We start from the raw sequence: 12,457 nt of genomic DNA on the forward strand, positions 1-12,457 counted from the left end.
ACCCCAGTAATGCACACTGGATGTGAGGTCTGTCAGTCTCTAGGGTGTAGGTGTTGACATTTGCCCTCTGTACATGTGCACAGCCCATGTGATTATCCCATCTGCAAACTGTTTTGTCTACTTTCCTCCCTATCTACAGCCTTTGTGACCTTCCCTCCGACGATTTTCTACCCCCTGCCAAAGAAAAATGTGGGTGTGTTGGATTGAGCATGGCAATGGCGGACACGTGGCTGATGCTCCCTTTTTCACATTCTGTTACTGCTCCCTGATAGTTAACCAACCGTGAGCCAACCGATCCCCCATGTACAGCGCTTGTCAGCTGTAAATCATCACCTGTCTGCTTTCCACTGGCTTTACTAGATATAAACTAAGTAGCTCTCTGACGACACCTTTTGGAGCTAGCTTTACTTTCAAGTCAGTGCTTCACTCCATCTAAGAGCCTTAGAACATGACTGGGAAAATATGCCAGAAATCTCTCCAGAAAGTATATCTGTATACAAACAAATTGACAAAAGTCCCTGCTCTTTTACAGTAAGCAGTATACTTCCTGCCCTGTAAGTAATTTCCATGGCACTCTAACTTAGAGTGCCACAGAAACTATGAAGAAGAATAGGTACTCCTATCATATTGTCAGGAGCTCCTCTACAGTACTACTGTTAGCATTTATGCTCTATGCATTGCTGCTTACTGTTTTTGAGCCCAAGAAAATAATGAAGTGAGGATGCTATGAAACGCTATTTACATTCTGCATACTCAATGGACCAAGGGTATGCCTTCTACTCAGTAGATTCTATGGCAACTTAGCATAAGGTACTATGGAAACTACTTAGAGGAGCAGGGACTCCTGTCATTATAACAGGAGTTCTTGTTCCTTCTAAGAAAGCAACAAACAAGAGGGGAAGGGAAATTATTTTACAGTAACATAGCCTTGTGATGCACCAGCCACTGAAGGCTCTGATGTGGGCCACCAGAGGTCATAAAAGGACTGTGGGGAACCAGCAGGTCATGAGAGCACAGAGGAAGGGGCACATGTTGTGTTTGTGTGTCCGTAATATTAATTGAGTCCAGATATCCAGTTACATATTTTATTACATTTATTGATTGCTCCAAAGAAATCCAAATCAGACCATTAAAGCATGATATCAAAATATAGTAAACCAAAGCAAGGTGAACAAGAAAACTTGGGATAACATGAAAGATTGCATAAACTTTAAAATAAGTTATTTTAATAGATTTATTCATCTTTACATACATTCAGATGTCTAGAGTTGAATCAATAAGACTGATAAAATAATATAGAACATTTCTGTGTTTCCATAAAAATATATAATATGTAGTTCATAGGTGGCCAAACATTACACATTCAATAAAATAGAATAGAGAACTGATTATACCAATGTAAGGCTATAATATAGAGCTACATATTGTTTGTGACAAATAAAGCTCTTATGTTATCTAAGTCTCATCAATCACTATTGGTCATTTGAATTACAATACTCTTTCATATAAGATATGCAATTTGAATTTTCACCCCCAAACTTTTTTTTTCTTGTATATCACTTTTTTTTTTTTAGACACAGTAAATACAAGTGTGAGGTAATAAAGGCTTTTAGCATTAAGAGTAAAAAGTCAGGACACTTTTGTGATTTCCTCTAACCAGTAGCACAGGGGGAAGATTTTTGGAGAGGATTTCTACCCATGCCATGTACAGGTGATCAGAAATTGTTCCTTTTCTTGCAACTGGGAGGCTCCTGTAAATGACATAAGAAACAGAAAATGAATTCAAACAACTTATTTAAATAGCTTGTAACATACCATACACATATACATACCATAATAAAACATACATATTATACATATGAATTCTGTGCACTTTTTCAACTTACTCTTTATTATTCCAATTTATCTAAAACAATATATTCTACTTACAGAACAATGAGGTTAGCAGAACGAGAATGTTCTTGTAGAAGTTCATTAAGACGGACTTGGCGATAGCTCTGTGAATATATACATACATGCCATAAGTATATTGACTGCAGGAAAGTTTATTAAATATAAAAATATTGCTAATACAAGATTTAGAGGGGTTATCCAGGAGTCGAAAATCAGAGATGATTTCTTTGAAAGACTTCTCCCTGTCTGTCTCCAGGTTGGGTGTGGCTCTGCAGCTCAGTTCCATTGCAGTGAATGGAGCCAAGTTGTAATACCACACCAAACCTGGAGACAGACAGGGAGCGGTCTTTGAAAGAAATTATCCCTGTTTTTTTTAATTCCTGGATAACCCCTTTAAAAATGCACAGTATATCTAATATTGATATTATTCATATATAAGTTATAGATTTGTATAAACACTGATCAGCCCTAACATTATAGCCACAATATTATGTCCTCTTAATCTTAAAATCACCAAAACAGCTTAACTCATCGAGTCTTCTAATAGACTGACTCTAGAAGACTTTGGAAGGTGTCCTGTGGTTTACCGACAAGCTGCTTGTAGCATATCCTTAAGGTTCCGTAAGTTGTGAGGTATGAGGTGTGGACTTGCTTTTCCAGCACATCCCACAGATGCTCAGTTTGAGATTTGAGGAACTTAGAGACAAAGTCAGCACCTTGACCTCATGTTCTTTAAACCATCAAACCATTCTGGAGAAATTGATGCAGAGTGACAGGTGCATCATGCTGCTAAAAGAGGCCACTGCCATTAGGAAATTTGGCTGTTATAAAGCAGTGTACAGTACTAGCTGTGCAACAATGTTTACATAAACAGTACATGGCAAAGTACCATCCAAGTGCTTCATAGCATAGTTCATATTTGATGCTCATATGTCCCATTGTAGGCACTTTGGCAGTTTGGTCACGGATCTTTCTGCAGCTACACAGCAAAATGGATATGTCCCTCTAGTAAATATCTGTTAGGTGAAAGTTCTCTGTGTCCAGGATGCTATTTATCATGCATCTGCTCAACTTTATTTCTTACTATTTTTAGTACAATAGGTAGTTTTCTCCACATGTTACATCTACCGACAGGAGAAAGCTAAAGGAAGGTAGTAACATTCATTTTTACTTTAGAGTGTCTAGGAAGATGCAAGGCAATAGGACAAAGTAAAATATTCACAGTTCAGACAAAAGAATCCCAAGAACATATTAACCAGGACTGAACTAGGACTTCTGAAATTCCAGGAATGTCTGTAACCTAAAGCAGTTCATAGACAGGAAATAGTCAGTGGTGTATTTCCCAGTCAGCACTGTAGACCTTGTCAATACTGCTGCTGTCCACAGTCCCACTACCCAGAGAGAGCCAACCTCTAGCCAGCAGCATCACTGTGGTTATTCTGCTCTACACGTGGGGAAGGGAGGACATTTTGGGATGTAAACACAATTTGCCTGAGTGAGCACAGACAGGAGACAAAATTTTTGTGTGTTGTAAGGCACAATCCCACAGCACAGGCTGCAGGGATAGGGAGGAAGTGGAGACTGCGGGGCATCATCAAGGAGTAGAGGAAGGAGCACAGGTGGCAGGGCATCATCAAGGGATGGAGGAAGGAGCACAGGCTGCAGGGCATCATCAAGGGATGGAGGAAGGAGCACAGGCTGCAGGGCATCATCAAGGCGTGGAGGAAGGAACACAGGTGGCAGGGCATCATGAAGGGGTGGAGGAAGGAGCACAGGCTGCAGGGCATCATCAAGGAGTAGAGGAAGGAGCACATGTGGCAGGGCATCATCAAGGCATGGAGGAAGGAGCACAGGCTGCAGGGCATCATCAAGGGGTGGAGGAAGGAACACAGGTGGCAGGGCATCATCAAGGGGTGGAGGAAGGAGCACAGGCTGCAGGGCATCATCAAGGGGTGGAGGAAGGAACACAGGTGGCAGGCCATCATCAAGGAGAAGAGGAAGGAGCACATGTGGCAGGACATCATCAAGGGGTGGAGGAAGGAGCACAGGCTGCAGGGCATCATCAAGGGGTGGAGGAAGAAGCACAGGCTGCAGGGCATCATCAAGGGGGGGGGGAAGAAGGAGCACTGTCTGCAGGGCATCATTAAGGGGTGAAGGAAGGAACACAGGTGGCAGGGCATCATCAAGGGGTGGAGGAAGGAGCACAGGCTGCAGGGCATTATCAAGGAGTAGAGGAAGGAGCACAGGTGGCAGGGCATCATCAATGGGTGGAGGAAGGAATACAGGTGGCAGGGCATCATCAAGTGGAGGAGGAACGAGCACAGGTGGCAGGGCATCATCAAGTGGAGGAGGAACGAGCACAGGTGGCAGGGCATCATCAAGGAGTAGAGGGAGGAGCACAAGCTGCAGGGCATTATCAAGGGGTGGAGGAAGGAGCACAGGTGGCAGGGCATCATCAATGGGTGGAGGAAGGAATACAGGTGGCAGGGCATCATCAAGTGGAGGAGGAACGAGCACAGGTGGCAGGGCATCATCAAGTGGAGGAGGAAGGAACACAGGTGGCAGGGCATCATCAAGGGATGGAGGAAGGAGCACAGGCTGCAGGGCATCATCAAGGGGTGGAGGAAGGAACACAGGTGGCCGGGCATCATCAAGGGGTGGAGGAAGGAGCACAGGCTGCAGGGCATCATCAAGGGGTGAAGGAAGGAACACAGGCTGCAGGACACAATCCAGTGTGATCCATTGACTGTATGGTACAGTTATTGAGCCTTAGTATGCTGGGCTCTGTTTAAAGGCTGTGTGCCTTGGGAAGGATGACATGTAAATATGGCCCTGTGGTAAGTAAATATGCACTGTACTGACTGAATGAAACTGTAGACTCAAGTTATGTCTGTAATGCAGTGACAAACAGGAATCATATACCTTTTCCTTGAACATCTCAAGTTCTGAATCTGTTATTTTCCAAGGGTTTTCTCTCCTTATTTTATCTGCAGTGGGTACATCACTGGCACTTTCATGGAGTCTATATGGCTCAATCATCTCTTCAAAAAATTTCCAGCTATTAAAACATGAAAAATACTGTTGTCAATAACATTTACCACGTATGAGGAAGCTAATTTCATTTTGAAATTTTTTGACATATTTTAACATTTTGCCTTTTTAGGTGGACGTTAATATTCATGAAGTTAAAGGTTGTCTGATTGTTAAGTTATACTAAGAAGCAGGGACGTGCACACATAGGCTTCAAAGGGGGCTCTAGCCCCTGCCCTTTTTTGCATCTTCCTCTTTAATGCCCTTTTTTTTTTAAAATAAACATCTACAGCACTGCCCAAGTCAGGGCAGCGCAACCTCCACAGGTTGTCAGCAGAACTCGATTCACATAACATAATTACCAACCCCGACAAGCCCCCCTCCTTCTCTTTCCCCTCCCCCTCCGGTCTGCTCGCTCTCTATCTCAAGTCCGGCCAGTACCTGAACTATCCCAAGGCCTCCGGGAGTCCTCCTTACATTAGAGCGCAGGGGCTGCCTGGGTTTTAAGACGTGCGCACGTCTGCTAGGTCACGTGACCCCCGCAGCATTACAGCAGAGGAGTCTGCATTCCTGAAGTGTCTCCGGTGATCTCCTCTGCCCTGCCTGCCACGGCAATAGTTTTAATTTAGTGTTTTTTTTTGTGTGTAACTTTCAGTATGCAAAGGAACAAAACACTACAACAATTGTAGTGCCTTGTCCCTTTGCATATTGGGGGTTGTAGTGCTTTGTCATTATACATGCTGGGGATTGTAGTGCCTTGTCCCTTTTCATATTGGGGGTTGTTGTGCTTTGTCATTATACATGCTGGGGATTGTAGTGCCTTGTCCCTTTGCATATTGGGGGTTGTAGTGCTTTGCTGGGGGATTGTAGTGCTTTGTCACTTTACATGCTGGGGGTTGTAGTGCTTTGTTACTTTACATATTGAAGTTTGTAGTACAGACTCTAATATGCAAAAGGTTAAAACACTACAACCCCCAGCATGTAAAGTGACAATGCACTACAACCTCCAGCATGTAAAATGACAATGCACTACAACTCACAGTATGTAAAACGACAGTGCATTACAAGCTCATAACCTCCATCACACAAAACACGAAGGCACTACACAGTCTGTAGTGCCTTCTTGCCTTGTGTGCTGGAGGTTGTGAGCTTGTAATGCACTGTCACTTGGGAGTTATAGTGCATTGTTGCCCCAAATACTAGAGGTGGTAATACAAAATAGTAAATAAAATATTTCAAAAAAGTGTTAATAAATGTGAATAAGCCCCTTCCCTAATAAAAGTTTATATCACCCCCACTTTTCCCATTTTTCAAATTAAATAATGTAATACAAAATAAACAACAAAAATAAACATGTGGTATCACCACGTGAGGAAATGTCCAAGCTATTGAAATATAATATTAAACCGCACAGTCAATAGCATAAAAGTAAAAAAAAATCTGAAGTCCAGAATTGCAAATTTTTGATAACTTTGTGTATGAGAAATTTTTTATAAACAGTGAGTAAAAAATTCCAATAAAAACTACGTATCACGGCGTAAAAATGAGCCCTCATATGGATAAGTAAACATTAACAGAAAAAAGGAGCGTTTTTCCTTTTTTGCCCTTTTGTATTTCCCTCCTCATTTTCTAAAAATCGTAACGGTTTTCCACCAACAGACCTATATGAGAACTTTTTTATGTGCTACCAATAGTAATTTGTATTGACATCAGTCATTTCACCACAAAATCTACAAAAATTATTTGTAGGACAAATTTGAAGAAAAAAACGCAATTTCTTTTTTTTTGCGGCTTCCGTTTCTACACAGTGCACTTTTTGGTAAAAATTACACCTTTTGTCTATTCTGTAGGTTCATACATTTACAAGGATACCCAATTTATGTAGGTTTTATATTCTGATTGTATACACTGTTCAATGCTATGCCATAGCATAGCATTGATCAGTGTTATCTGCACTCTGCTGCTTCAGCCACCTGAGCAGGCATGGAACAGCAGATCGCTGATCGGAAGGAGATGGCTGCAGGTAGGGACCCCCATATACAGGGAGAGAGCCTGCTGTCCGAGTGCAGCTGCAGCAGACATTTGGAGGTATCATTCATGACTGTGTAACCTGTCAAATGTGAAGTAATAGTATTACAGTTTTCAGTCTGTATTTGAAATTCAATTTATATAGTCCATTTTTATTATTGCATACATATAATTTTTGAACACCTAGAGCAGGGGTTCTCAAACTACGACCCGCGAGCAACATGCTGCCCGCCGAGGACATTTATCAAGCCCACCGCTGCCTGGGACATCCCTGTGTCCCGAAAGATTTTTTTGGGGACACAGGGATGCGCTCTCGGAGACCCCGCGTTTACTTTAAAAACCTAATGTGGGGGAACATGCTGCACCTAATGTGGGGGAACATGCTGCACCTAATGTGGGGAACTATACTGCACCTCATTTGGGGGATCTATACTGCACCTAATGTGGGGGAACATGCTGCACCTTATGTGGGGAGCTATACTGCACCTAATGTGGGGCAACATTATACTGCATCTAATGTGGGGGAACATTATACTGCACCTAATGTGGGGGAGCATTAAACTGCACCTAATGTGGGGGAACATTATACTGCACCTAATGTGGGGGAACATTATACTGCACCTAATGTGGGGGAACATTATACTGCACCTAATGTGGGGAGCTATACTGCACCTAATTTGGGGAACTATACTGCCCCTAATGTGGGGGAACATGCTGCACCTATTGTGGGGAGCTATACTGCACCTAATTTGGGGAACTATACTGCACCTAATGTGGGGAGCTATACTGCACCTAATTTGGGGAACTACACTGCACCTAATGTGGGAGATCTATACTGCACCTAATGTGCGGGGAACTATACTGCACCTAATGTGGGGGAACTATACTGCACCAAATTTGGGGAACTATACTGCACCTAATGTGAGGGAACATGCTGCACCTAATGTGGGGAGCTATACTGCACCTCATTTGGGGGATCTATACTACACCTAATGTGGGGGAACATTATACTGCACCTAATGTAGGGGAACATTATACTGCACCTAATGTACGGGAACATTATACTGCACCTAATGTGGGGGAACATTATACTACACCTAATGTGGGGGAACTATACTGCACCTAATGTGGGGGAACTGTACTGCACCTAATGTGGGGGAACTGTACTGCACCTAATTTGGGGGAACTGTACTGCACCTAATGTGGGGGGACTGTACTGCACCTAATGTGGGGGAACTGTACTGCACCTAATGTGGGGGAATTGTACTTCACCTAATGTGGGGAAATTGTACTGCACCTAATGTGGGGGACTATACTGCACCTAATGTGGGGGAACTGTACTGCACCTAATGTGGGGGAACTGTACTGCACCTAATGTGGGGGAATTGTACTGCACATAATGTGGGGGAATTGTACTGTACCTAATGTGGGGGAATTGTACTGCACCTAATGTGGGGGAATTGTACTGCACCTAATGTGGGGGAATTGTACTGCACCTAATGTGGGGAATTGTACTGCACCTAATGTGGGGAATTGTACTGCACCTAATGTGGGGGAATTGTACTGCACCTAATGTGGGGGAACATTATACTACACCTTATGTGGGGGAACTATACTGCACCTAATGTGGGGGAACTGTACTGCCAAGCCTAATGTGGGGGAACTGTACTGCACCTAATGTGGGGGAATTGTACTGCACCTAATGTGGGGAATTGTACTGCACCTAATGTGGGGGAATTGTACTGCACCTAATGAGGGGGAACATTATACTACACCTTATGTGGGGGAACTATACTGCACCTAATGTGGGGGAACTGTACTGCACCTAATGTGGGGGAACTGTACTGCACCTAATGTTGGGGAACTGTACTGCACCTAATGTGGGGGAACTGTACTGCACCTAATGTGGGGGAACTGTACGGCACCTAATGTGGGGGAACTGTACTGCACCTAATGTGGGGGAACTGTACTGCACCTAATGTGGGGGAACTGTACTGCACCTAATGTGGGGAACGGTACTGCACCTAATGTGGGGGAACTGTACTGCACCTTATTTGGGTGAACTGTACTGCACCTAATGTGGGGGAACTGTACTGCACCTAATGTGGGGGAACTGTACTGCACCTAATGTGGGGGAATTGTGCTTGACCTAATGTGGGGGAACATTATACTACACCTTATGTGGGGGAACTATACTGCACCTAATGTGGGGGAACTGTACTGCACCTAATGTGGGGGAACTGTACTGCACCTAATGTGGGGGAATTGTGCTTCACCTAATGTGGGGAAATTGTAATGCACCTAATGTGGGGGGGACTATACTCCACCTAATGTGGGGGGACTATACTGCACCTAATGTGGGGGGGACTATTCTGCACCTAATGTTTGGGAACTGTACTGCACCTAATGTGGGGGAACTGTACTGCACCTAATGTGGGGGAACTGTACTGCACCTAATGTGGGGGAACTGTACTGCACCTAATGTGGGGGAACTGTACTGCACCTAATGTGGGGGAACTGTACTGCACCTAATGTGGGGAACGGTACTGCACCTAATGTGGGGGAACTGTACTGCACCTTATTTGGGTGAACTGTACTGCACCTAATGTGGGGGAACTGTACTGCACCTAATGTGGGGGAACTGTACTGCACCTAATGTGGGGGAATTGTGCTTGACCTAATGTGGGGGAACATTATACTACACCTTATGTGGGGGAACTATACTGCACCTAATGTGGGGGAACTGTACTGCACCTAATGTGGGGGAACTGTACTGCACCTAATGTTGGGGAACTGTACTGCACCTAATGTGGGGGAACTGTACTGCACCTAATGTGGGGAACATTATACTACACCTTATGTGGGGGAACTATACTGCACCTAATGTGGGGGAACTGTACTGCACTTAATGTGGGGGAACTGTACTGCACCTAATGTTGGGGAACTGTACTGCACCTAATGTTGGGGAACTGTACTGCACCTAATGTGGGGGAACTGTACTGCACCTAATGTGGGGGAACTGTACGGCACCTAATGTGGGGGAACTGTACTGGAACTAATGTGGGGGAACTGTACTGCACCTAATGTGGGGGAACTGTACTGCACCTAATGTGGGGGAACTGTACTGCACCTAATGTGGGGGAACTGTACTGCACCTAATGTGGGGGAACTGTACTGCACCTAATGTGGGGGAACTGTACTGCACCTAATGTGGGGGAATTGTGCTTCACCTAATGTGGGGAAATTGTAATGCACCTAATGTGGGGGGGGGGGGACTATACTCCACCTAATGTGGGGGGACTATACTGCACCTAATGTGGGGGGGACTATACTGCACCTAATGTTTGGGAACTGTACTGCACCTAATGTGGGGGAACTGTACTGCACCTAATGTGGGGAATTGTACTGCACCTAATGTGGGGAATTGTACTGCACCTATTGTGGGGGAATATTATACTACATCTTATGTGGGGGAATTGTACTGCACCTAATGTGGGGGAACGGTACTGCACCTAATGTGGGGGAACTGTACTGCACCTTATTTGGGTGAACTGTACTGCATCTAATGTGGGGGAACTGTACTGCACCTAATGTGGGGGAACTGTACTGCACCTAATGTGGGGGAATTGTGCTTGACCTAATGTGGGGAAATTGTAATGCACCTAATGTGGGGGGACTATACTCCACCTAATGTGGGGGGACTATACTGCACCTAATGTGGGGGGGACTATACTGCACCTAATGTTTGGGAACTGTACTGCACCTAATGTGGGGGAACTGTACTAAACCTAATGTAGGGAATTGTACTGCACCTAATGTGGGGAATTGTACTGCACCTAATGTGGGGGAATTGTACTGCACCTAATGTGGGGGAATTGTACTGCACCTAATGTGGGGGAATTGTACTGCACCTAATGTGGGGGAACTGTACTGCACCTAATGTGGGGGAACTGTACTGCACCTAATGTGGGGGAACTGTACTGCACCTAATGTGGGGGAACTGTACTGCACCTAATGTGGGGGAATTGTGCTTGACCTAATGTGGGGGAACATTATACTACACCTTATGTGGGGGAACTATACTGCACCTAATGTGGGGGAACTGTACTGCACCTAATGTGGGGGAACTGTACTGCACCTAATGTTGGGGAACTGTACTGCACCTAATGTGGGGGAACTGTACTGCACCTAATGTGGGGGAACATTATACTACACCTTATGTGGGGGAACTATACTGCACCTAATGTGGGGGAACTGTACTGCACCTAATGTGGGGGAACTGTACTGCACCTAATGTTGGGGAACTGTACTGCACCTAATGTTGGGGAACTGTACTGCACCTAATGTGGGGGAACTGTACTGCACCTAATGTGGGGGAACTGTACGGCACCTAATGTGGGGGAACTGTACTGCAACTAATGTGGGGGAACTGTACTGCACCTAATGTGGGGGAACTGTACTGCACCTAATGTGGGGGAACTGTACTGCACCTAATGTGGGGGAACTGTACTGCACCTAATGTGGGGGAATTGTGCTTCACCTAATGTGGGGAAATTGTAATGCACCTAATGTGGGGGGGGACTATACTCCACCTAATGTGGGGGGACTATACTGCACCTAATGTGGGGGGGACTATACTGCACCTAATGTTTGGGAACTGTACTGCACCTAATGTGGGGGAACTGTACTGCACCTAATGTGGGGAATTGTACTGCACCTAATGTGGGGAATTGTACTGCACCTAATGTGGGGGAACATTATACTACACCTTATGTGGGGGAATTGTACTGCACCTAATGTGGGGGAACTGTACTGCACCTAATGTGGGGAACGGTACTGCACCTAATGTGGGGGAACTGTACTGCACCTTATTTGGGTGAACTGTACTGCATCTAATGTGGGGAAACTGTACTGCACCTAATGTGGGGGAACTGTACTGCACCTAATGTGGGGGAATTGTGCTTGACCTAATGTGGGGAAATTGTAATGCACCTAATGTGGGGGGACTATACTCCACCTAATGTGGGGGGACTATACTGCACCTAATGTGGGGGGGACTATACTGCACCTAATGTTTGGGAACTGTACTGCACCTAATGTGGGGGAACTGTACTAAACCTAATGTAGGGAATTGTACTGCACCTAATGTGGGGAATTGTACTGCACCTAATGTGGGGGAATTGTACTGCACCTAATGTGGGGGAATTGTACTGCACCTAATGTGGGGGAATTGTACTGCACCTAATGTGAGGGAACTGTACTGCACCTAATGTTCGGGGAACTGTACTGCACCTAATGTGGGGGAATTGTACTTCACCTAATGTGGGGAAATTGTACTGCACATAATGTCGGGGACTATACTGCACCTAATGTGGGGGGAACTGTACTGCACCTAATGTGGGGGGGACTGTACTGCACCTAATGTGGGGGAACTGTACTGCACCTAATGTGGGGGAATTGTACTGCACCTAATGTGGGGGAATTGTACTGCACCTAATGTGGGAGA

General features: G+C 44.9%; 1 protein-coding gene across 3 annotated transcripts in view; it reads right to left on the reverse strand.

Annotated features, from left to right (window-relative positions):
• Positions 1-1,071: 1,071 nt before the first annotated feature.
• SLC12A1 (solute carrier family 12 member 1) overlaps positions 1,072-12,457 on the reverse strand; it is a 197,411-nt gene continuing 186,025 nt past the window's right edge. For all 3 annotated transcript variants that reach the window (XM_056572280.1, XM_056572281.1, XM_056572282.1), the window contains exons 25-27: positions 4,816-4,951; positions 1,930-1,997; positions 1,072-1,751 (exon numbers count right to left, since the gene is read on the reverse strand). In XM_056572280.1, coding sequence (XP_056428255.1) covers positions 1,616-1,751; positions 1,930-1,997; positions 4,816-4,951 — 340 coding nt within the window. In that variant the 3' untranslated portion in view covers positions 1,072-1,615. The remainder of the gene's footprint in view (positions 1,752-1,929; positions 1,998-4,815; positions 4,952-12,457) is intronic.

The sequence above is a fragment of the Hyla sarda genome, chromosome 4 (genome assembly GCF_029499605.1).
Source record: "Hyla sarda isolate aHylSar1 chromosome 4, aHylSar1.hap1, whole genome shotgun sequence".
Lineage (NCBI taxonomy): Eukaryota > Metazoa > Chordata > Amphibia > Anura > Hylidae > Hyla > Hyla sarda.